Raw genomic sequence first — 25636 nt, forward strand, 5'->3', positions numbered from 1 at the left:
GGGTCTCTTTAGGTTGCTATAGCATTTCACGACAACCTCCTAATAGGTACAACCACATTACAGGAAGACTACAGAAATGAGTCAAACAAGTTATAAGGATCTTTGTGTTGCAGAGTTTATACAACAGTCTGTACCATTTTGAGAATGTTTTCTTGAAAGGACTGTGGTAGATGCCAAACATTCTGTGGTATAAATTCTGGACTCCAGTATTTGGGTGTGTCACCTTTTGAAAACATGCAAGACACAGGCAATACCTAAGCAATGTGGAAACAGTGCATTACCAAACCTTGGGAATGTTTTGATAGTGAAGTGCAGTAAGAAGTTCTTTGTTGCACGTCTGACTAAAGTTAATGAACTTCAAAAACCAATGTATGTCTTTAAAAGTGGTTCTTTAAGCTGAAATTAAAGCTACAACACAGGAAGGGTTTGAAACTACAAACAGCGCCATTTATTATGACGTTTTGTCGCGCATATTTTACGTCATCCGCGGAGTGATCCTAGCTTGTCAGAACGCTGAGAGGCAGTGGACAGCAGAGGACTAACGTTAGCACAGCTACTCATTAGGACAGGCAGACATTGAACTGTGAAGACGTTTTGCTGGGAACATTTCTGCAAGCAAATGTTAACTTTCGGATAATACAGTTTGCTAGACTGTCTAGCGTTTCGGGGGCTAGCTTTCTGTTTGCCAAGTGGTGTTCTGCGGTGGAAAGAGCAAAAATGTCGTCTCCAAGTCCGGGTAAAAGGCGAATGGATACCGATGTGGTAAAACTGTATCCTTTCTGAACATAAACAACAGTCTCTCAATCGCTGTCTAGCCAGCTATGTCATGATATATGTGGATGTGTAATAAGAGCCACCACTATTTATTAATGCTGCTTGTTTGTCTGCGTAACCCAAATCAGAATTAGCTTTCATTGTGAATGACTGATGTTTTTGTGTAAACAACATTTTGCTAGCAAAGCCAAGTGTTAGCTATTTCTGTCCTGCGAACCTTCAGTCGCTTATCGGGGCAGCTGTATTAGCTAATCAGATTCCTCCAATGTCCTTTTCGCATTTTCCAAACTCTGCGTATTGTAACATAATCGTTAGGTGTCCACATTTAAAAACTAATGCAACGGCCGAAACACGCTAACGTTATTCTCCTTTTCCAGGAATGTCTTTCATCTCGTTGCACCACCAATATACCTGGCAGCAGTAGAATATACGAACACCTTATGGCAATTTGATTTCTTTGTCCAGCTTGTTGGCAGGAGAGTTAAGTCAAACTGCCCCTTTACACGTTGACACAGAAGCTTGTTTACATAACGTAAGGCTAACGTCAACTGAAAATGCTGCTGTCTTTTGTTCTACTGTCGTTAAAATGTTGACGTTGTTGCATCATTTATAGCACTCCCAGTCTTTATATGGCTCTGCCGTATAACCACACAAGCGCTGGTTAATTGCGTTATTATAACATCTTGAAATGCTGCCTTGTAGTGCCACTGAGCTGGCTGGCTAGTCTGCTGGTTAATTTCAACATCAAAATGGCCACCTGATCTGTGTCTCACTGTACTTCTGTGTGTCTACAGGCACACATAAGGAAGCCTGGCTTGTATCACTTTAATATTTGCTGTATTCTGTTTTTTAATGAGTGTTGGTAATGGAAGTGAACGTTGCAGCTGTTTGCCAAGTGTTACAGCAGGTGTCATGTGCCTCATGTCGTTTAAACTGTAGAATGCCTGAACTTTTAGGCACCATCCAGTGTGTTCTGTTTTTCAAGAAGTTGTTTACTTTTTAACTGCTGAATCATTTGTCCACTTTCACACCGAGTAGAATCTTTAAATCTGACCACAATGAAATTATATTCCTGACACATGCTATGTTCTAGATGAACTGTGTGAACAAGTAGTTTTGTTTTTTGTCCCAGCTCTGTGGAAACCAGCTTAATGATTGGGTAGCCTGTTACTAGCCGGAAACCAACGGAGGGAGGGACTTAGAACAGCTGATGGGATGGCAGCACTGCTTAGTCAAATATGGGGCTAAAACTGGGCTGGTCTAAATCAACCCAAAACAAGTGAGGTTGTCCCAACTGCTATTACACAAAGTTATTAAAGAATTTGAACTCCTTGGTAGTTTGATCCAGTAAAGTTCTGTTTAAATTGAATAATAATGACTTTTTAGCTAAATGTCCTCATCTAGAATTGTCATATCTAACTTATGCAACCCATATCCTGCCTTTCATAACACATCCTGCCTCTTACTGTAACATCAGAGGTCTGTACATTTGACACTGCATGTGGCCACAATATGTGAATAAACCATCAACAAGGCAGCAGCAGCTAGCTACATTTGTGTTGTTATTTCGGCCTAGTGCCTGAGGCATTTTGTTACGGTGCTTGTTTGAGCAAGTTTATGCTCCCCCCTCTCAACTCTGCTCATGTGAAGGCAATAGCTGCCGTGGAGTGGATGTTAAAGAGTTTTGAGAATTGCAGTGAACGAGAAGTAGCCCTGCACCCCCTCTTCTACTTTGACAACTTGACTGACAGGAAAGAGCAGGTTTGCTGTGTGCCACCTGCTCAGCTCCGTACAATGACCTGAGTGTGTTTTATGATGTTGGGAGTGAGCAGTGGTCTGCATGTGTTGTGGGAATCATCTATCAGTGTTTCAGTGTGTTTCTACAGACCTGAGATTTATGGTCCTGCACAGCATATGTGTTGACTGCTGACTAGGCGGCCTGGTTGGGCAAAAGAGGAGCCAGGTTACTGGTATGGAAAACAGTTCCTTCCTTCTGTTTGTGTCCCCAGAGCAAAACTAGCCTTAACAACCTCGTCTCTGTGCTCCCTATCCTCGCAGTCTCCCCACGGTGAAACCCAAACCCGAAACTCACACCGCCTTTTAGACAGGAGCTGCCTCTTTCTTATGGGCTGACACTGTGAGCCCTCACGCATTAATTTGCCACAGCCACCAGAGAGCTCAGAATCTGGAGCGGAGGCCATTAGAGAATTCATGAAAATGAATGTCAGAATGACCTCAGCATGTAGTATCACTGGGTTTAAGCTTTGTCCTGAGTTAGGCTGATGGATGCCAGCCTGCTTCCTCGCACAAATGTGCATTCTTTAAGTTTGCATGCCAGTGGTCTGAACTCTGTGCACTGCTAGATGAAATATAGACACAAAGAGGGCATCAAGCTTTGGTTTACACTGACTTTTTGCTTGCTGCATGATCCTCTCCTCCTTTAACTCCCATCTTTGCAAACTTTACCATAAAGGCAAGAAACAGCTGCTTTATAGACTGCTCCTTGCAAAACTGAACACCTAAAACCTTCAATTCACCTTTTCCATCCTGTGATCTGCATAACTTTTTGCCACTGCTTATTCAGTCTTGCTCTTTGACATGTTTCTTTCATCTTGGAACATGCTGTTCTTGAACAAGAGTCCAAGTGTGTGTCATTTCAAAGAGCTTTACATTCAGCCTGTTGTGTGGGGCTGACTGCACATGCTGTGTAGGTAGTTGTGCTATTATTTGCATGTATTCAACACTGGTCTACTCGCTTTACAACCGCTTTCAAGCAGTAAGCTGCTGGAATTTGAGCAAAGGTAGATTACAAAGGTTTAAGCCTATTTTGAATGCTAACATGAGCTCTTGCGGTGTCTGGCCTGTGGATGTCAAAGTGGAGAATGGGACAGAAAAGGAAAGCAGTTTGCAGAATAATCTGTACAACACTCAATATTCAATCAAGAATTACCTGGAGAACATGAGTCATGGTTATTCTAATGTTTTATTTTGGCTGTGAAGCGGATTAGCTCCAGGTTGAAAAAGATACTGCTCAAGCAATGGAACTGTATCAGTTAAATTTTACAGATGCCCTGCAAGAAAATAAAGACAAAGTAATGAGCTGTAAGAATTAGAGAGCAGGGTTTGTGACTTACTCTCACATCAGGGAGCTATACTTGTTTAGTCACTGCTGAGGACACTTGGACGCACTAAGTGTTTATTTTTGCAAGAGCAGTAGCCTGAAGACTTGAGGTGTATGTTTGTTTGTTTTCATATAGAATCTCATTACATCAGATTGGATGTTCGGACATTTTTTTCTGTAAACAGAACAGCATCTCAGCTGTACCTTTCAACATTTACAATTGCTGCCGGAAGGTCTGAAAGTGATTGGATAGCAGTCCTGTGAAGCATGGCCACTATGAATTATGTTAGAGACTGTGGGGAGTTGTTGGGAGGTGTGTTGCATGCTTGGTCGGTCCCTGTATCCATCACGATACCTGATGTATGCAGGTCTTATATTATTTTGCCAAAAAGCAGGACTGTGTGTTTCATATTTCACCTTTCAAGGTGAGTTTGCATTTTCAGATTTACTTCAAGGATTCCTTTGTTTCCCTGAAGTGACGGCTGAGGTGGCTCTCAACCTTCAGTAATCCTCATTTATTCAGTTGTCCACATTTAGGGGGCAGAATTCCAGGGCACACCTCCTCCTTCCTTTTTTATTTCATTGAAACGTTGTCCTACACCACATCCCACCACCCTCCCTGAGCATAATACCAAACCTCAGCTTTATCTGCTCCCCGCTTGGTGTTTCGGCCCCATTGTGCACTTGTAACATGACATCCGGACAGCATCGGCAGCGGAGGCTTTTGTGTTTTCCCGTTTACAGAAGACCCTGTGACCTCCACCTCCCGCTGCTGTGTCAGACCATGTCACACAGTCACAGGCAGCTAATCTGCACCGAGCGCTATTATTGCGGGGAGTGAACCAACTAGACGCGTTTGACTGTGGGGAAGGAGCCAGCAGTTTTCTGCCTGTTCCTGACCGAGGGGGTGATTGAATGAATGGGAGCACGGTGAAACCCATGACAGGAATGGGGAAAGCTCTGGTCTGATGACTAAGTCTTGTGAACTAACAACATGCTTTGTCATCATGGTGGAGCAGAATTGACTTTACAGTTGTGGACACAAAGAGCAAAGCTTACACCAATAGCTCTGCTGTATTATATTCATCCCCAAAACTATGAACCAGACTTAAGATATGGAATCAAATAACCAACAAAGATATGAAACAGATGTCACATTTATTCATAGTGTATGTCTGTTTGCTGATGTGAGTTTATGTCGGCCATGTTTTTTTTTTCCCTCTCCTAAGTCTTCTTTCATTGTCCATTTTTTAACCCTGAAGCCCAGTTATTCCTTTGCAGTCTGTGCTTATTGTGACTCAGATTTGATATTTAATCTTCAGTAAGATGCTCAGAGTCTTAACAAAGAAGATGCAGGGACCGGCCCACCTACTGTGCCTATTCTCTCTGTGAAGGTATGGAATTAAGAGGGCTGAACTGAGATATTTTTGCCGTTCTGGGAAAATTAAAAGGTTTTGCTCATGTTCAGTCAAAAAAAAAGGAGTTGTTTGTCCTAAGATTTAAACATATTGTGGTTTTTGGGTTGTGTGCCGTGTCTAAATCCATGAAAAGAATGTAATTGCAGGATGATAACATTTTTCTTCTCCTCCCTCTTGGCTTTATTATCTCTTTCTGTCAGTTTGAAAGCTTAAGTTTCCTGCTGTGTCTTCTTGTCTCTATCTGCATCTCCTCAGTGTGCGCCACCTTTTGTTTGGAGCCGTGCAGGTATTGTTGCAAACACGCTCCTGCTCTTATTCCTGTTTTATTTCCTCCTGAGTGAACATTAATATATTGCGGATGTGTCTCCTTCTAATCAGGGGCCCTCACCTTGATTGACAGTCCTGTTTTAGGGGTCCAAGAGCAAGGCATCTCTAACAGTAGGAGATTTGAGGCCCTCACTGTTAATCCCACAGTGCCAACAGTGGAGCTCCCCGCATGCATGGCTGAGTCCCCTTAGAAAAACAGATGGACTGAAGTTCCTCTCTTTGTCTCGCATGATTTTTTTTTTCTAGCTCTGGGAAGCAGTCTGCCTCTGTCGCTCACGTGCACGCCGCCTATTAATGTGGAAAATCTAAGGAGTGACCATGAGGTGGAGGCATGTAGGTTGGCGTATGGGCTAGCAAGACTGGATCCAGTTGTTTGACGACTTTGAAATACCTTTTTTATGTTGTGTCTCTAGGAGAACAGCCTTATCAGAAAAGTGCAACACACACAACCCATACACACCCTGTACTTGAAATTATCTGCTAATCTGCAGCTGTGTGTCTCTTCTGTATCAAGTCGATAGAATTAGCCATGTGTCCATCTAGGTAGCAGATTCAGGTTTGTTTTCATTCAGTTTGCTCAACATTAATCTGTTGAATTAATCTCTTTCTTTGGACAGAAAATCCCGTCTGTCAGATTCGCTCATTAAACGTTTCCCTCAGATTCAGGCCGTTGTTTCTCTTGCCCTGGCTCAGTTTGGTGATCATTAATAATCATTTTGAATGTGTGTGCATGCGTGCAGCTCACACGCCTGCCTGCACACACACACTCACACAGAGTCTGTGCTATTGCTGTAAATAGACTGTTGATTTAGTGAAGGGCTGAGAGGAGGAGCAGCTGAGGGATTCACGTTTGATTGCAGTGGGTGGGCTCTCATCTCTCACCAGAGAAGACAAAGAACTTAGCCTGTGCAGCGCTGTGCTGCAGCAGCTCTCACACAGGGAGGTAGCCATCAGCTAACACTGACTATCAGGGCCTGTTTCAATCAGCATTTAAGTGGGATTATAATGATTTGAGATGCGCGTTGAGCTTGGTATTTTATTAAATTTATCATTCCAAGGATTGTCTTACTGAATGTAAAAATCATAGATTACAACGTCAGTCACCAAAGCTTTGCATATACCTTAGATCTGTGAGCAAGGGAAACATAATCCCTCATTAGTACCTGTGAAGCAGACACAGGTAGACTTCCTTTGACATTATCACAAGTTTCGATGCATTTTCCAGATTTTAACCTTTATTTTTTAAATGAGAAATGGACCTGATCTTTGCATAGAGTTCATTTACTCGCCATCCAGCGTCCCCTGAGTGCAGCACTTTACAGCAAGCATTTCCATGTGGACTTAAGTGGGTCTGGCGTTTGGGGCCATCGCTCCATTGATATGTAAAACGTGAAGCAAGGTTTTTCTCTCTTACAGACCGCACATGCTGGCACCGAGCACTCCATGGCTTTTTATGTGTCAGAAAGAGCTCTGTGCTCTGCTGAAAGACAGTTAAAGCAGAGTGTTGCTGATATCACAGCACTGAAGATGTTGAAAGGACAGTTTGCATTTTGAAATTTTGAATTCATCACAGAGCAGAAAAGAAGAGTGCGCTTTTGTTTTTTTTGGACACACGACCAATTCTGTGACCCGTTCAAAGTACAGACCGTGAACATGAAACTCACTTGCAATGGGGTACAGCGCTTTGTTTTTCAGACTTGAGTGAACAATCGGAAAACATCAGATTCTGACTGTCATGGCTGACATCACAAGATTAAGATTTTTACTGTCACTAACAGTCTCAGATTATTTAACTGTGAAGTGCATTTCCTGTGGTAGACTAAATAAGAGCCACATTCACCTGACCAGTCCATAAAAAATGGTTCAAGTTATTTAAAGACAAAAATGAGGTCTTAATTGATTGTAACAAGTAAAAAAAATCATCTGCCAATGGAACAAAAGAAATATGCTTATAACTAGCATCATGTCTTAATGCAACTAACTTTCCTCTTGTTCTATTGTCAGATTTTTTTGTGTGTTACAAGCAAGCCAGACCTCATTTTTGTCTTAAAATAACTTGAAAAAAGACATTTTTCTGGATGAATGTGGCTCATATTAAGTCTAAAAGGCCATTGTCTACTGAAAGTAAGACAAAAACACTTGATAAGATTTTAGTTTTTTTCCATTATAGTTTGAGGCATTAGTTGTTGATTTAGGTAAATTTGAAGTTTGAGGATAAAAGGGTATTATCAGACACATGTAAGCAATTTCTTGCCAGAGATAGAAGATTGTGGTGTATTATTAATGATAAGCAGAGGTTGAAGCATTTTATGCCATGCTTTTGAAGTCTTGACTTAAAGAAGACTGCATAAATCTGATTTATTCCTTCATGGCTTTTTGAGGACTTTTGACATCTGGCTGTATTCACGCTTGATCTTAAAATAAGATCTGCATAGTTTGAGTCTAAGTGTAAGCTTTCTCGAGCCTATTCTTCGACCCTACTTGGGAATATTTGTTGTATCCCACACTAAGGGTGGGAGAAAAAAATCAATGTATTGTATAGGGATTGGTACTGAATAAGGTACTTTTACAGGTACTGACCAAATTCCGTCAAAAGTATCAGGTACCGATTCACATAAAACCAAAAGGTTTCATGTTTAGGTACCTAAATGCATCCCTGTGACTGTGAAGGAGTGGAAGAGTAGGTGATTTTCAATACTGGACATGAACACAGCATTGCAAGGTTATATATTGAGGAAAAAATATGTTAAATTTAATTTTTTATATTTTATTATTAAACAAATTGATATTTTTTTCCACATAAACGCAAAAAAAGTACAAAAAATGGTACTGTTGCGTACCGGTACCAATTGCCAGGTACCGCATCATTTCAAATGTGAAAGATACCCATTCCTAGTCTTGTAGAATCTGTATTTTCTGTTTAACGGTTTTGATAGTTTTTTTTTTTCTCAAATTTAAGTCCTTCGTTTTAGTCTTTGCTTATAAACTGGATTGGAAAAAGTTGAGATGTCAGATCCCCTGAATCCCCTAAAACTGACTCACATCTGATGTGCATTTTTTTGGGGGAAAATATGGCTCCTGATAAAGTCTGTAGACATCATCATCACATTTAACTTTTTCACATGGTCTCGTGTTACAAAAGCGAAATAAAAAACACAAACTAATAATAAAAAAATTTAAAAAAACTAAAAATATCAGTAATCCATATCACAATTTAAATCAAATTGACACCCCAAAAATCATAAAAGAATCAAATTGGAAGAAAAGCACATCGTCCCAGTCCTATCCCACATGCTTAAACTGTTGATGTATGTTTACCTACACGTTAAGAAGCCCTTTGCTCCCATGAGCAGAGATCTCTCGTTTCCCCGGTGGGACATGGGCAGGAAAAAAAGGGGAAGTGAGAGCAGCTGGCATGACCACAGGCTTCATACGATCATACCAGAACACCTCTACTCGGCCATGAGAGCTAGCCAGGAGAGCTGAGGACAAACAGAGCAAACACAGGGAGCATCCAGGAGCATTTCTAAATCAGATTTGAACCATCAATAACTGGCTGTGTGCTCAGAATTATCTTGTACATCCTGAACTGAAAGGGAGGCGTAGTTTCGTAATCAGGCGAGCAAACAAGAGGACACATTCAAAGTCTTCGATACTGTTAGATCAATATCTACCAAATGTAAAGAGATGGAAATCTACATCTGTGACCTTTGAGTTTTTTCTGCCTTGCTTGATGATTATTGGTATTTAAAAATACCTAGTGTCATATCAGCATTGTCAGTGAAAAAGTTTAAATAAGCTGTCTGTTATCTGGTTGGAAAAGCTCTTGTTGAATTGAGCCTCTGCGGTTCATTATCTTTCTCCTGCCCTCTTAGTTCACCGTGTATTCACAGGATTATCTATCTCCGGAGTCAATGAGCTGAGGGGGTTTCTGCTGGTTGAAATGGTTCAGCGAAGCTCTGAATCTGCATTAAAATTGAATAGAGGGAGTCGGATTTAATGAGCAATGAAAGAAAGTAAACAGCAGTGGGAAAATGCTCGCCTCAGAGTGAGAGTGTGTGTAGAGGAGTGGGTCAGTGGGGTTGGCTGGTGACGGCTGCAGGGGAGAACAGTGTTTGTTTGGTGTTGAGCTGATTAAATCACACTCTCACAGCAACACTGCCTATCACTCGCTCTGCCTGCTGTGGCAGGATGGTTGCTGTGCTACACTAGCTGCATCTGTTCTCAGACTGCTGAGTTTAGTGGAGGTCACACAGTAATAATCCCGCTTGGCTCATTGCTGGGCACTAATACATAGAAAGTTCAATGCAGGAACACAAACACAGAGGCCAGGATACAGTTAGAGATGCGTGCAAAAAAAATGAGGGAGATGATAGTTTTGTTTTTGTTCTGCTGGTATTCTTCTTCCGTAATGATTGCTTTCTGTTCTATTTTTGTTCTCCAAGGCTGACTTCTGTCCTTATTGAAAAATGCAGCTCTCTGTCTCAAGTAGCAAATCTTCTCTCTCTTTATCTTTTGCAGCTAATGCAAATTAGCTCATACATTTGTTTTGGTATTCTATACTTATAGCTCTCTCTGTGGAGGAAGCCTACCCGTTGCATACATCCTGGACAGCTGCTATATTTCCTGCCTTTCATCTGCATAGCCTTTGATTGAACATCGTTGCCACAGTCTGTGAGTGAGAAAGAGAAACGAAAGGGAGGTCACAGAGTTTGTCATTTCTTAAGAGACGCATTCTCGAACAGGCTATCAGGTTTCTTGCGAAGACTTTGCTTTGTAAACTTGTTTAGTTGCCAGGTTTAAATCTTACTTGTGCTTGCAGATCGTCTGGAAATGTGGGCTCACTGCTGTATGTAGAAAATTCCCTTTTTTGTTCTTTATCTCTTTTGATAATTGTTGTGAAACACTACAAATCTGATGTTGTTTTCCAATCAAAAGAGGTGTTCCACAAGGCTCTTGGCTAAGCCCCTTTCTCCTTTGTTTTATTTTACCTCTGTAAACACAGCTTATTACAGATGACTTTGAGTATTATGATGCTGCTCTATATTCTGCCACTGCAGTTTTTCACTCTCATATTTACCATTTTTAAACTAAACATCTTTGGATCAAAACTGTTTGATTAAAATTAATTAATCACATTTTAATCTCATATCTCCTTGAAGTTCTAGAATTTGAATTCTAGTACATTACAAAATTGTAGTGCATGACTAATAAAATGAATACACGAAGAAGAGAAGTTGTAAATTCACATTTTTTCACCTGGTTTGTATCAAAATGTTCGTGTTCGCTGCCATTGACATCTATAGACATCAATTCGATTGCACCCATTTACTGTGTCTATAGAAGTAAATTGTGTTTTTCAGTAGAGGGAGGTGGAGTCTGGTGGAACTTGTTAATCAAAATCATGCTCGTAAATTACTGTGGGTGAGAGTGGCGTGCTCTTTAGATGAGAGCTCAGCATGGATATGAGGAGAAGATGTGAGATGACAGAGACATAGTGAGATGCTGCAAGTCAGAAAAGTTCATGCAGCTCACGCTCCAACTGAGGATGTGTTGTGGTAGTTCAGGGCGAAAGAGCGGCGCGATTGTGAGAAAAAACGACGGAGATCATGGAGAGGATCAAAGGATGGAGTGCTCTGGATAAATGCGATAAAAAAAAGATGTACGTTTTGACTGTTTTTTTTAAATCAAAAACAGGAAGAGAGACATAAAAGAAGAGAGTCCCCTCTTATTAGGTAGTTTTGGTGTTAAGTTAGTCATTGAAAACAATGGTATTTGAGTCTTGAAAGATCATTCAAGATGCTCCGAAAATGGCTGGCAGTTGATTGTGTTAATTTCTATTATGCATTAATTTAACACGTTAAAGTGACAGCCTGTTTTTATTTTTTATTTGGACTTTCCCCATCGGAGCTCTTGGGCTAACATTGACTTATCAGTTTCACAAGAACTGGGGTTTATTTCTTACTCTGGTCAAGCAAGTCTTGGACTCAGTATTTGTCTGTATGCAATCAGGCAAAATCATCATCATTGGCCTGCAGTCCACGGGAATGATGTCATTCTCGCAGATCTGCCTGCCAGGCCAGATCAGCATTCAGTGGGCTGAACTCTTTTCTCTCATTATCTCTGCATCACTCTCTCTGCTTCTCCTCTGGCATCACTCTTTCCATGTTTCTTACTTTAACTCAACAACTCTTCTGTACCATGTCCTCATGCTCTTTTCTTTGCTCTTTCTGTCCTCTGCTCTGTTGGCTGACCTTATTCTACCCTGTCTTTTTGTGCCGGGTATTGAGAGAGATATGGACCATTAGTCTCTTTCAGGCAGTACACGAAGCATTTTTTTTTCTCAGTCACAAACACAAGCACTACTCCTCAAGTTCTGTCTTTGAAAAGTCTCTTCTTTCTTCAAGAAAGAAACTGGAGGTGTCAGTAGGTTTTGATTGAGATTATTGTATAGTTTCTGTAAATTGCCATACATGACAGGAAGAGTTTTTTTTATTTCTACACGTACAAGATTCAAAGAAGCGACTTCCCTTGTTGACACAAGGTTGAATTTATTAGATCACCTCAGTTGCTCTCATCAACAGAAGATGAGACAAGAATCTGCTTTGAAGCCACCCAGCGCCTCACATTTAGCACATCAGCGTCTCTGAAGAAGGTAACGTGCCAGCACGGATGCGACCGCATTGTTAGACAGAGTGCTGTTTATGATTCCCAATCATGTTTGTTTTCCATTCTTAGAAGGTGGTTGGTCTGGATAGGATATTTTGATCCCGGGTCAGGCAGGGATAGTGGACTGGGTAAACCAGAAAGAAAACAAGACATGTCTAGACCACAACTGTGAATGCTGTTTTGTGTGTATTTTTGAGCTGAGGCCTTAAAATGTCCTGTTTGATTGACAAGAGCAGGAAAGGCTTTAACTGAGTTCTTGGATCAACCTTAAAACATGAAAATAGGTTTAATATTTTCCCAGCTTTGATCATGTAAGAGAGAGTGACGCCAGGCAGTGTGTGAGGAAAATCTTACTGGAGAGTTTTCTTTCTAAGGCTGTCAGGGTTCAAGGAAAACTTCGCTCTGTCCATGTTCTAAATTGATCTGGCTCTTTGTTACAGATTAGAAGAGTGTGACAGGATATTGACCTGCTACACAGATTATGACTTATCTATACTAATCCAAGGTGGGGGGATGGATGTATAGCCCTGTAGTGCTGGGTACAGTGAAGAAACGTATTCATGTTGTTCATCGAAACACTATGAAGACGAAAGAAAAGGTAATACTGAGCCACCACATGTAGTTTTTGTTTCTTGCAATTTATGCTCAAATTTCACCAGCAGCACCATTACAAAAATGTCTTCTTTAAAAACTAACAAACTAAAGGATTTGGAGCAGCCCCTTCAATTTTGGTAATTGTGAACTGGGTCTGATTCTGATGGATCAGAATGAGCTTGCATGAAATAAACCAATCACAGCATTTCTAAGGTGGAACCAAGATGGTCTGCACATTTTGGCTCCACTTAACATCTCTCAAAGTCTCTGTCACATACCAACATAGCAGTTTCATGGACTACTTTTTTATTACTCATCAAGCGCTGCAAAGTGCGCATGAATGTTTAGCATGTAATTATGTGGGAGGGGCTTAGCAGTGTCATTTGAGGCAGAACAGAGGGTGGTATAAGGTCTGGGAGATGTGTTGTTAACTTCTCCAGCATGAATATTTTAAACTTTGAACACAGGGGCTGATTGAGGTTAACAGTTCAAAAGTCAAATTGATTTTTATGAAACAACACTGTAACACCAAGTCTCTTTTGTGATGTCTTGTCAGCGATTCAGGTAAAACCAACTTCTATTTCCCACTTTTACTTAATCAGGACAGTTTATGTTAGTCATGTGTAAATATTTTAAGGAGGTATTATTTTTTCCAGTGCAAGTGTCATCATGTCAGCAGTGTTGATTAAAAAACGTCAACATATAGTTAATTAGTGTATTTCCTGTATCTCATACCTTTTTGAATGGCAGCGAAGACGTTTCTATCCCTGATTTGAACCCATCTCTCATCTGTCCGTCACTTTGAGATTTAAACGCTCTTCCAGGAACTCACTCCTGTTTTAACAGACCTGCCAAACCTCTTTATAAAAAGGGAGGTAGCTGTTGCTGACAGTGTCTTGGAGCTGCTGGTCTTTTGGTGGATAAGTGGATAAGACCATTGTTTTCCTGATGACATGGACGATGGCCAGAGCACAAGTGAATTATTGTTTTGTGAATGGCTTGAGTAAAGACGCAAAGCAGAGGGAAGAGTGAGAGTGTTGAAGGGGATGGTAAAGCCAAAGATTGTTCCTTTAGATAAACACTGGTACTTAATTTACTGGTGTTGCTCTTTTCTCCTAAGCAGGGTGAGATCAGAGGAAGTCGGATACCCTTAATTTTTCAGCAAATTGTAGCTTGTACAGGCGAGTAAGCTAACAAGCGCCTCCTAAACCAGTGTTAGTTCCATGTCAATAAAGGCCATTTTTCCCCCCAGTAAAACCAGTCCTCAGTCTTGCACAGCCAGTTTGTGTTACGTCAATTGGCCTAAGCGTAACTGGTGTGGATTCAACCCCATTAATAGCTTATCTCCCACCCTGCCCCTCTGCTGTGTTCTATACCATACACACATAGCTCACACCATCCCCCTCCTCAGCTTTGCTTCCCTCTCACGTGTGGATGGACACACACTCAGCAGCCCACTACATTTTCACTTCATGCACAGAAGTCCTCAGATGAAGGGCACAGTTTGGGCTGCAGAATGTAAACATAGTGCATGTCTTCTCAGTGCTCTGTAAGGTTAGTTGTTGTTTTCTTTGCATGCCATATGAAATAAGTGTTGTCCTACTGTTCGTGGTTACTCATTCTGCCTTGGACTTTGCATCAAACGGCCTCAGAACGGCTCCTTGGCTCCAACGTGAGAGGGAACACAGCGGTTCCTCTTGTGTCTAACAATGACACATTTCCTTGCCGGAGCCAGCAACTCAGTCTGCTCTTCGCAGACTCAACTGGAGCTTAAAATAACCCTTTGATTTAACCCTTTGGGGGTCAGTCTGCTAATGGGATACACACTCAATCAGGGCTGACAAGCCAGCTGCTACTGTGTGTCATGGAAAACTGATTTTTATCCCATCTTGGTCTTTGATGTGCGGAGTCGGTCGCTCATTTTGGGAGATTTTCTTCTCGATCTTGTTTATTTTCAGTCCAAGTCTCTTTCTCTTTCCAGCGCTTCTGCCCTCTGCTCTTATGAAAGGGAAAAGATTTCTCTGTGATATGATTTTGTGTGAGCCTGGAGATCAGAAATGATCAGAGTGAGTGTACATTACAAGAACATAGCTGTAATGTTGGACTTGTAGTATGATACACTGAATAGAAATCAGCTGATGTGCTTTAAGGTTTGTTATTATGCCGTTAAGTCTGTAAGTTAGGAAAACTCTGGGTCAGTATTTCCTCTACTGAACAAAATAAGATAACACGGGTCATAAATATGGTATTGGGTTGTTAATAGTTTGGATGTTGGATCACATTACAAGAGATAAACACAAGGCTGTTTTTGTTAGGACCAAGATTATATTATTAGTGCATCAAAAGGAAGCCAAGTATGTCATTGTTGTGCAAACGTCCTTCCACCAACATGTTTACATAATCCACATGTCGCAGGCTTTGATTTCACATCTTTGTTTGCGATGATCTTGATATTACATTTATGAGCCTGCTATAAGCCAGCGGCATGCACCATAGCGTTAGCTTTTTGTTTGGATGTCCCGATACAGATTTTTTGTCTTCTGATCTGATCCGACTTTTTTCAAGATATGTTTTGTTGACACCAATACCTTCTTTGATAAATCCCGCACTCTGTTGGGTAGTTCTGTTGTAAATGACAAATCATATTCGTTGTAATGAAGTGAGTCCTGTTGGTACCTCCTCGAGGAACACTCAACACAAATGTTACAAGACGCTGTTTTACTATCATTTAAATCAATGGCAGTCTGAATAGATGGGATTTAAGCCTGGATTCAAAAAACCCAAAGTCAGCAGTGGTGCGTAGTTCAGGGGGCAGCTTATTCCAAAGCCAGGGTCCAGAGACTGAAAAGGCCCCTTCACCCCAGTGTTTAGTCCTTGCCCTTGGGACTTCCAGCAAGAGCTGGTTTGAGGACTGCAAGGCCCTTTTGGGGTTCCGAACACACAGTAAATCACATAGGGAGGGACAAGGCCATTAAGGGCTTTAAAAACAAGAAGCAGCAATTTAAAATCAATTCTTAAAGAAACAGGGGGCCAGTGAAGAGAACACAAAACATGGGTAACGTGTCTGAAACGGTGAGTATTCTTTAAAAGTCGTGCAGCGGCATTTTGAGCCAGCTAAGAACTGCTGAGAGATGGCTTAAAGACCTCGACATACGACACATTACAGTGGTTGAGCTTTGAGCTGATAAAAGCGTGAATGGTTCTTTCCAGGTCATGCAAAGCTGTAAAGTGTGATGGCGCTGAAAACACGTGAAAAGAGGATCGGATCACGTATCAAAATCGGATGCTATCCAATCCTCCAAAAATAGCAATATCGGGCGCAGATCCCGATCAGTGTATTGGATCGGGACATCCCTCTTTTTTAGCACAGCAAAACTCCTCCTTTGCTTTATTAGCAACCTTATGTGGACAGTAAAATATTTATTTCAGGTGTTGATCAGTTATCAGGTGTTCATTTGAAAATAAAGTTGTCTACTGAAAAAAACAACTTCAGTTCAACTTAAAATAAAGTATGTTCCACTTTTTATTCCTTGGCAAGTGATAATAGTTTGATTGGAATAACACCCTTCAAGGTGTTCCTCATCAGGGTCAAAGGGAATTATCCCTTCAGTGACCGTGTTCTTGGCTTCTTTGCTTCCTGAACCTGTTGTTGGCGTGCCTTGCTCTGATTGGCTTGATCATCCTCAGCTTTTGAGTAATGCAGCCAATGAGGAATCTTTGATAAAAGTCATTCAAGAACGCCATATGTCCAATAATTTGTTCAAGATTGTGGGTGAAACTTTTGTGTTTCAGATTCCAGCTTTATAAAACAATCAAACATAGAATTTCTTTACTCTGGAAGAGTGTGTTTATGAGTAGTGAAAGTGTTTAAAATCAGATTGAACCTCAGCTCTCCCTGTAAGAAGATAGCCTCCTGTTTTTTGCCTCCCTGTGTGGACTTGTGTGTTTTGTATCCGAGGGGATTATTAGAGAGTGACAGGTGGAAGGAGGCCTGCAGCATGGGTGAATGTGAGCTACCAACTGGTGTGAGTGTGCATGTTTTTTGTTGTTGTTTTGAAATCTGTGTCCCACATACTGCACATTTAGTCAGGGAATATTAATTCAACGTGCAGAGTGACAAATTGGCGCCAAGCTATCGATTGTCATCAAAAATGACTCTCCGGGACTCTGGGTCAGAACTGAATCCAAGTATAATCTCCCTGCATTGATTTGTTTTCATTATCTGTCGGACGCCATCATTTCTCTCTTTCATTTTCATAACAGAGGAGAAAGGTCAGACTCTGCCTGTGTCTCTTTTATTCCTGGCTTCGCAGCATGTGGTGGTGTGTAACTCATGTAACGAATGGGTGTAAATTAGCATTTCAGAGAAGCTGAATTGATAATAACCTTGACTATTATCAAGAAGTTTCCACATCACTGTAGTCCTTCAGGTTGTAGTCGTTTCTGTGCTGTCACATTCTCCTTGACAGTCTTTACAGCATTGAGAGCAAGCACGAAGTTACCATCCTCAGCGGACTCAATGAATTTGTAGTGAAGTTTTTCGGACCACAAGGAAGTAAGTATTCATCTTACCTGACCTTTTAACAAAGACTATTTATTAAGTGTCCTTGATGAATTCTTATAAAGCCTCATTGATTGATTGAAGAAGAGGATTAAAAAACTTGGGTTTGAAGAATGTCTGAGCATTTGCCACGGGGATCTCAGTTGTTCTCCTATTATTTCACGTTCTGCAGCAAAGTGTTTAACATTTTTGGAGCTCCTGTGAGAGATTCTTAGCAGACGGAAATTAAGTCTGTCTTGTTTTGACCTACAAGTAAACACTCAGGCATCAGTGATGAGATTAATCATTCATATCTTATAATTTTTTCCAGAAATTACACTCTGATTGATGTAGGCTGAAATGCCCTTTTTTTAAAATATTTTTCCATGGACAAGATTTTGGAAAAGCGACCTGTTTGATTATTAAAAGACATAAGAAGGGGGAATGTTGTTGAAATATGATCCAACTTTTTAAAATGAACTAAATTCAAGGAAATTTGGAAGACACATTTTCATTTGCTTATTAATCCGTTTCTTCTTTGGTCCTTGTACTTTTAGAGGAAAATAAAACTTACTGACTTCAGCCCCATTTCCACTAAGTGGTTCAGTTCGGTTTGTTTTTTAGCAAGCATTTTTAAGTGTTTCCTCTGACTAAGGCCTCGTTTACATGACAACATTTCATCGGAAAAAGGCTGAAACCCAGTGAAAAAAATCTGCGTTTACATGGAAACACTGAGGGACTGAAAACCCTGTCGTAAGCATGCAAGGCCTGTAGTTGGCACTAGAACTATCTTGTCCAGAGCTGATCATCTGGTGTTTTGGCAATTATTAGTGCAAATGTGGAGCAACAGATGCACTTTTTCTTGAAAAACAGTCAGCAGATTGAACAGCACAAGCACAACACAGTAGTAGTATGGCAGTAGTATGTATGCGCTTGCGCAAAGTGGAGCTTGACATCAGCGTTTCCACTGAAAACGCAAGGTAACTGTTTGCACGGCAACGGTGTTGGCAGCGTTTAGAAAAATCCCACTTTGGGAGCCGTTTGAAAAGTCTGCATTTCAGGTCGGCTAAAACGCTGTTTCTGTGTAAACGCGAGGCTGAAAAGCGACAACAATTTTGCATTTCAATCTAAAACTGTTGTGGTGTATAAGGCCCCTAAAACCAGGACACTTCCCCAAGTTGCTGACCCATTTCGTCCCACTTTTTGGTACTCTTCTGTTGGGGTGCTAGAGTTACCCATCCGACCCCAGAAGGTGGAGTTACAGTCCGTTAATTGGTCAAAAGAATTGTCACTTCCCGTGCAACAGCAGTAATATAGAACAACACGTAACTCTGTCATGTTTAAATCTCCAGTCGACTTTGTGTAAATAATTTCTTTGTTTGGAAAATGGCGTCACAAAACAGCATAAAACTGCTGTCGAAACAAAACTGTAATGTGTCTTTCTTCTTCGCTGGATTTATTTGCGGGCACACTGTGTCGTGTCGTGTTGCTATGCCATCACACTATTTCTTAACTGATGCGGCGTTAAGTATCCGGCTTATACACCACCTACCAAGAAGGGCCATACTGGACTGCTTGGTGGAAAAGGGGCTTATGTTACATTTTGTGTAATATTGTTAATTAAAAAGTGACAAAACATGGATCAGTTGGTAAAGTATCTAGGTTGAGATGTCTGAATTACTGTTGTTAAATGACCCTAAGTGAAGACATATTGAGATGGAAAAAATAACCAAAGGGGGCGCCAAAATCAACACAAACCCAAAGCTTCTCTCAGGAGCTTTAAATGTGAGAGCTGATAATCTGCTCATATGAGCAGTTTAGTTTAACTCTAAACAGAGTGACATTTATATTCCCCTGAGGGCGTCCAGCTCAGGAATCTGTCATCCTCCTGTTTGCATCATAAAGAAAGGTTCCTCACAGCAGGCCTGGAACGTACAAAGGATTGAAACCAGCCCGGGGCCAAAAGTGTAAAAATCCCAGGATCCGGGCTTGAGGGGAATTTGGATGAGGAGCACGGCCTCATCAGCAGGAAATTCTTCTTCTGCCTGCAACATCTGTCGCTCTAAAACCACTGCCACTTAGGCATCAGTAAAGAGAGGAAGTGGGAGTTTGACCCCGTTTATGACGCCTTGTAACGATGCCAAATGAAATGGGATTGATGCCTCTCCTCATGTGAATAAGAGTGCACGTGCTCACCATCATTCATCCTCAAAACAAGTGTGTTTTCAGTCATGTATGAGCTGTTGAGTTTGAGAATGGCACATAAGGCTCTTGTTACACACAGCTATTTTAGGAGAGCACCTCATCCCCACACTGTCTCTTCCTCTTTGATGTCAGCGTGTTATACCAAGTGAAGCAAAGAATCCTCTCGGGCTGAAATACATTACTGCATAAAATAGAAGAAAACTGCAAAAGAAAATAGTGCGTGTAGTGGGAAATAGAGATAACCCCTCAGCCTCTTGATCCATTGTGAGTGCTCTCAGGATGAGATGTGGAGAAAATGTTGTGCCATTATTTCTGCTTTGTCCTCCTCTTTCATGCAGCACCATATGAGGGAGGTGTGTGGAAGGTGCGAGTAGATCTTCCCGACAAATACCCGTTCAAATCACCATCAATAGGTAGGAGCTCTAACACATAAAGTATCATGAGTCCACATTTATTTTACAAACCGCCTTTAACTCTGCTTTGCTTTTTTCAGGATTCATGAACAAGATTTTTCATCCCAACATTGACGAAGCGTAAGTCGATGTTAATTTCACATTGAAATGTTTTGAACCGCAGATTGGACAGCTAGTGGAGACTGATGAATAATTTATTTTAACACTTATTTTTCTAATGTATTCTAAGCTGGCCTGTCATTTTGCCAGCTAATAATAACAGCAGGATTAATCAATTAACAGTTCCTGAATCTCCTCCTTCGCTTTTCTTTTTTTTTGTCATTTGAAATGTCAGAAGAAGGGTTAACTTGTTTTTGAGAACAGTTTGAACTTGTTTTGGCACAAACATCAGAAAATCACAAACTCAGCCAAGCACTGTGTTTCTCTGGGCCCATTAATCCGCTCCTTAGAGGCCACTTCTTGTGAAGGACACAACCCATGAGGGCTGGTCTCTGGGAGGGAGGACTTGATGGACAGGCTGAACCTGTGCCTCCTCCTCTTAAACATTCAGAAACACAAAGAATGTGAAAAATGATGCATTCTTTAGAAAGTTTTATAATTATCACCCAGGAGAGACTGGAGGTTTAGCACATGTAAATGTAAGTGGGGAAATAAATCAATAGAGTAAAAAACACTTAAAAACAACATCTTTCTGTGGTTGTCAACATGTTTAGCCTGCTACACGCAGCCTGTGGCGTCCGTGTCAACCTTTACTCCCCTAACTCTTTCTTCTTCTCACTTTCCAGGTCAGGGACAGTGTGCTTAGATGTCATCAACCAGACATGGACAGCCCTTTATGGTAAGCCTCCCTCGCTGCATATGTGTCTGTATTAAGTTTCCTCACCAGGGTCCTGTGTGATTATGTGCAAAGAACTTGACATGGAGCCATCAGCACTGAAAACGTTGACGGCGGGCTCCTCGCTGGGAAGTGTGGACACATTAGGCAGTTGTGCACAATTGTTCCTAATCTACTTAGTGAGGGGGGAGAAGTGCACACTAATGAGGTAATACCCTCACTCTGCAAGGTCAGAAAACGTTCACCTCCAAAGGGAATGAAATACTGTCCGTCAGCTGTGGGAGACACTGACATGCTGCCACGCGTTACACTCGGCAGAGATTGAACTGTCCTGCTTCTAGTTTCTCTTTTTTTTTTTTAAAGTTCACTGTCACTACGTCTCTCTGTGTGCTGCTCTTGATGTCCCTGTGCCCTTCTCCCTATTTCCCCCATTAATTTCTCATTACAGCCCCTCACAGGCCTAACGTAGCTGTTGAGCAATATAAATGGCTTTACAGTAATATCCCTAACAGATGTTTCAGCATCCCTCCCTATTTATCTTAAACGATGTCCTGGATATGACTCTGGGGAGAATGTCAAAGAGTGTAAGAGGTGTCAAAGCAGCTTAATTAAAAATTAACCCTGAAATTAACCCTGAAAGGTTTTTCTGTAAGAGAGAAACACGTGGAAGTTGTTATTTAGAAGTCTGTCTTGTCACAAAATGTTTTATTACTTTTGCTTATAAATAGAAAATACTCTTTAAGGTTTGTTTTGTGGCTGGACAAGGGAATCAGATTAGTCAGACATTGAGAGAACAGTCAAACCTTCTTTGTCTCTGAAATCAAACACACAAACCATCTGATTAAACCAGCTCAACATGATAACACAGCTCTAAATACTGTAAGAAAGTGTTTGTTTTTCTTACTTCACTGGTCTCAACGCTGACACCTAGCAGGTGGGAGCAGAACTGCAGGTTTTTGTCCTAGGCCTCAGCTCTGAGGGAAAGCAGAGGCCTGCTAGCAGAGAGCTAGTGAAAGGGATTAGTGGCTCTGTGAGGCCATCAGGCTCAGGATTTTATATTCGCAGCCTTGTTGTTAGCATATTTCACCACCCAGCTGTTTAAATGTGTGCGGTCGCCAGCAAATGATGTGTGGAAATCGATTCCACCAGCCAATCAGGAGATAAAGCACTGTAATGTGATGTGTAATTGGGAGTGTATGAGGGAAATAATCATCAAGATGCTGATAAGTGATAATCTCTCTTCTTCTGCAGACCTGACCAACATATTTGAGTCGTTCCTGCCGCAGCTGCTGGCGTACCCAAACCCCATTGACCCGCTGAATGGAGACGCAGCTGCCATGTACCTTCACCGGCCAGAGGAGTACAAGCAGAAAATCAAAGGTTCAGACCCAATTCAGAGAAATATTCCAGCATAAGTTACAATCTAACGAGTATGGTTGGTGATTTTTTTTTATCTCTGTCTTTGTTTCTACAGAGTACATTCAGAAATATGCAACAGAGGAAGCTCTGAAGGAGCAAGAAGAGGGGGCAGGTGACTCTTCATCCGAAAGCTCCATGTCTGACTTCTCAGAAGACGAGGCCCAGGACATGGAGTTGTAGTGTTAGGAGGGCTCCCCCATCCCGCCCCCTCCTTTAACCCCCCACAGAGACTATATTTGATTTCCTAACCACGAGAAAAAGCAGACTTATAATATTCATATTTAAACAAGTTGATTTTTTTTATTATTATTACTACTAAACAAGGATTTTTATGGATATCTAGCCTTTTGGTGTGTTTGACACCCCTTCCATTCTGTAGCTGTTTCTCCCAACAAAGACGTCGCGATTGCTCTCACATTCTCTCCCCCGTCTCTCTGTCATCACCGCAGTTTGAAGGTGCGTGATGTAGTCTTAGTCAGGAAACCTACTCATGAAGAAAACGTCAAATTTCTCCTTTTTTTTAAAAAAAAAGTTACAGTTTTCAAGTGAGGCCTGAATCTTAACTTTTCTTTCTTTTTCCAGTCCGCCAAGTGATTCTGACCATTAGTGAAATCCTCCAAAGCTGAAAGTTCTGCTGAGAGCGCACGGCTCGAGGATATAATCCAGTTGGCTAGAATGTATTTTTAAAGCGCACAATCACACAAAAGGTGCATTAGCACACATAGGATGGAATAAAATCTACACCCAGAGATCAACCCTGAATGTTTCCTATGCAGAACTTTTTCAGTGTATCGATTGAGACGTGAAAATATGCCTTCATTTTGGATTTAGTTTATGTTAGTTTATGACCTGCTGCAGCTGTGCATTAAAAACTACTCGCTCATATCGCAGGTCTTTGCCATCAGATTCACCAAGTCATTAGAAGACATGTGATGCTGCAGTTACAGACATGATGGGTGCTTTTGGTGTTGATTTTTGACACTTTTTTAAAACTATTTTTATTTTTTGAGGAGATTCTGGTCAGAATCAAGCGGCATAATGGACACTGAAAACAGACTGAGCTCAAACCATCTGACCATGTGAGTTTTAAACCTCAAGAAGTTCACTTTAGATTAAACTGTCAGGATGCACTTGAGCAACAAACATTCTCATTGTGCATCCGTAGTGTATTCTATTTTAAGACTTATCTACATTCATAATATTGCTGTAAACAGATGCAGCCCCCTTTAAGAAAAACAGTTTGATTTATTGTTTGATTTTATTAAAAGCTACAAAACTGTTCAGATGGTTTTTGTGAAGCTCTGAGAAAAATAACTGATTTAAGATTCAGGTTTGTGTATTATTGGTTTTCCTCACATTCCACTTTCTGTTACAGACTGGACTTTGCTCTGATTCATGCCCTTCATTTTGACTTGTGTACCCATACTGCATCACCTGGTCTCACAGGAGGATTTCAAAACAAGAGCCCAATGTATGACATTTAGGCTTATAGTATTTTTTTTGTTGTTGGGTGGAGTTATTTTAATTTGAAACTCATATGTACAGACTTGATTCATGTCCAAAACAACAACTCAAAGATTTCTGAAAAGAGAATGCAATCGCAGCTTTGATCCCTGGCTGTTTTTTTTTCCCTTCTTTTATTTCTTGTACATTTTTTTGCCCGATGGGGGGGTCAACACGTTTGGATTTTTGTTTTCTTTTTTATGTACAGTATCTACCTTGTACAGTGCTAAGACACCTCTCTGTAGCCTCATGAAAAACTCAACCCCCAAAAACACTGGCCGAGTGTTGCTTCGTCGAGGCTGAAGTTGCAGTCAAACTACCTAGGAAACCTTGAAATGTATTCTCTTCATAGATTGCAGTAAGAATCACTGGTTGCTTTGTGGGCAGATTGTGGATTGTACCCGGGAGGTTCTCCTTTATCACCTCTGATTTCAACTCCCCCTTCTGTGCCTCATCACAAAACGACTGTGACCATTGGAGAAGTCCCCTGAAACCATGTTTTCCAAAACAGACGGAACAAGACGAGCACGTTGTCCTCTCTCCTCCTACTTTAATTCTCATCTTCCTGCTATTTGATCTGAAACCAGGGCTGAGCGGCGTTTCTATGAGCTGATGCAGGATTGTTCCACTTTTACGGCTCAGGTTTGGTTGTATCTTGTATTGTGATGAACACTTTTACCCGGGACTTACAGAAAGGCTAAAATCATCATTGCTTTTGACATAACAGGATAGTTTGTTTTTTTTGGGTGTTGACTTCCACTAAACATCATGTGCTACTTTACATGGCTGTATTACAGATAGAGCGTAGCTAGTTTGGTACCTGATAAAGCATTCATTGCTCATCCGACTCTTTAGTTAGTGTCTGTTGTGTGGTTTAAGTGTAAGATACTCCATGGACATGCCTGCTTGTCGTCTTCTTCCTGCAGATTTAGAGTTGTACAGATGAGTGTGAGGGATTTCATATGTAGTGAGCCTGATGGATCTAATTGTACATTAAACAGTAGTGTGGTTTAAAGCCCTTTACAAAGATTGGACTCACCTTAAACCTTTGTTTAAATATGATTTAAAGCAAAAACACCTTCATTTGTTTTCATTTAGGCCATTGGAGTATTATTCCTCTCACCCAGCCTGGGTAACGTCTTCACTGTTAGCTCGGGGTCACCCTTAGCAGGATGCAGCCGTTTTAACTGGTGATACTAGATATATTAAAGTTAGTATAAAGCATTGTGAATGTTTCACCTGAGTGTATGTTAACAAATCCACTCAAACAGAACAAACCTGCCAATTCCACACAAATCCCCTTAACCCACATTTGGCCAGTTTCTTCCTTTAGCTGCCTACAAAATGTGTATTTATTCATTAAAGAGACCTCCTTTGTTGCTTTTAATCCTCGTCATCAGGCGGCACTGTCATGGTTCAGCTCAAACATCACACTGATGACAACTTGATCTTGAGTTTTTGTTTTAAAAATTCAGATTGGAGATCCTTTTTTTTTTTTTTTACTTTACACTTGTGCAGTACTTTACCTGAGTGCTGAGAACAGTATATCCTTGTTAAGAACTGTAATAAAAAGTAGCACATCATGAAACATGTGCAACAAAGAACAGCGATCAAGACTCTTGTGTTTGGTTACCATCATAGGTTTGGTTTTCAACATTATTTGCATATCTGATGAGTAACAAATTGACAGATGCCAATCATTGTCAAGATTAACACTGACTGCCTTTGTGTTTCAGATTGTCTTCACTTTGTTGAAGTGATAAGAAAAGGATTATATAACTTACTACAACTTAAATTCTGAGTTATGTTTGGAAAACA

General features: G+C 41.0%; 1 protein-coding gene across 1 annotated transcript; it reads left to right on the plus strand.

The window, feature by feature from the left end:
- The first annotated feature begins 498 nt into the window (after positions 1-498).
- On the plus strand, positions 499-25277 carry ube2h (ubiquitin-conjugating enzyme E2H (UBC8 homolog, yeast)). Its single transcript, XM_074698359.1, has 7 exons — positions 499-770; positions 17382-17458; positions 19987-20061; positions 20142-20181; positions 20847-20899; positions 22148-22276; positions 22371-25277. Exons 1-7 carry the CDS (start codon positions 718-720, stop codon positions 22493-22495), a joined length of 552 nt encoding a protein of 183 aa, XP_074554460.1. The 5' UTR covers positions 499-717; the 3' UTR covers positions 22496-25277.
- Positions 25278-25636: the final 359 nt, after the last annotated feature.

Source organism: Halichoeres trimaculatus, unplaced genomic scaffold (assembly GCF_033239565.1).
Source record: "Halichoeres trimaculatus isolate MK-OKI-2021-1 unplaced genomic scaffold, fHalTri1.1 fHalTri1_scaffold_21, whole genome shotgun sequence".
NCBI classification, from domain to species: Eukaryota; Metazoa; Chordata; class Actinopteri; order Labriformes; family Labridae; genus Halichoeres; species Halichoeres trimaculatus.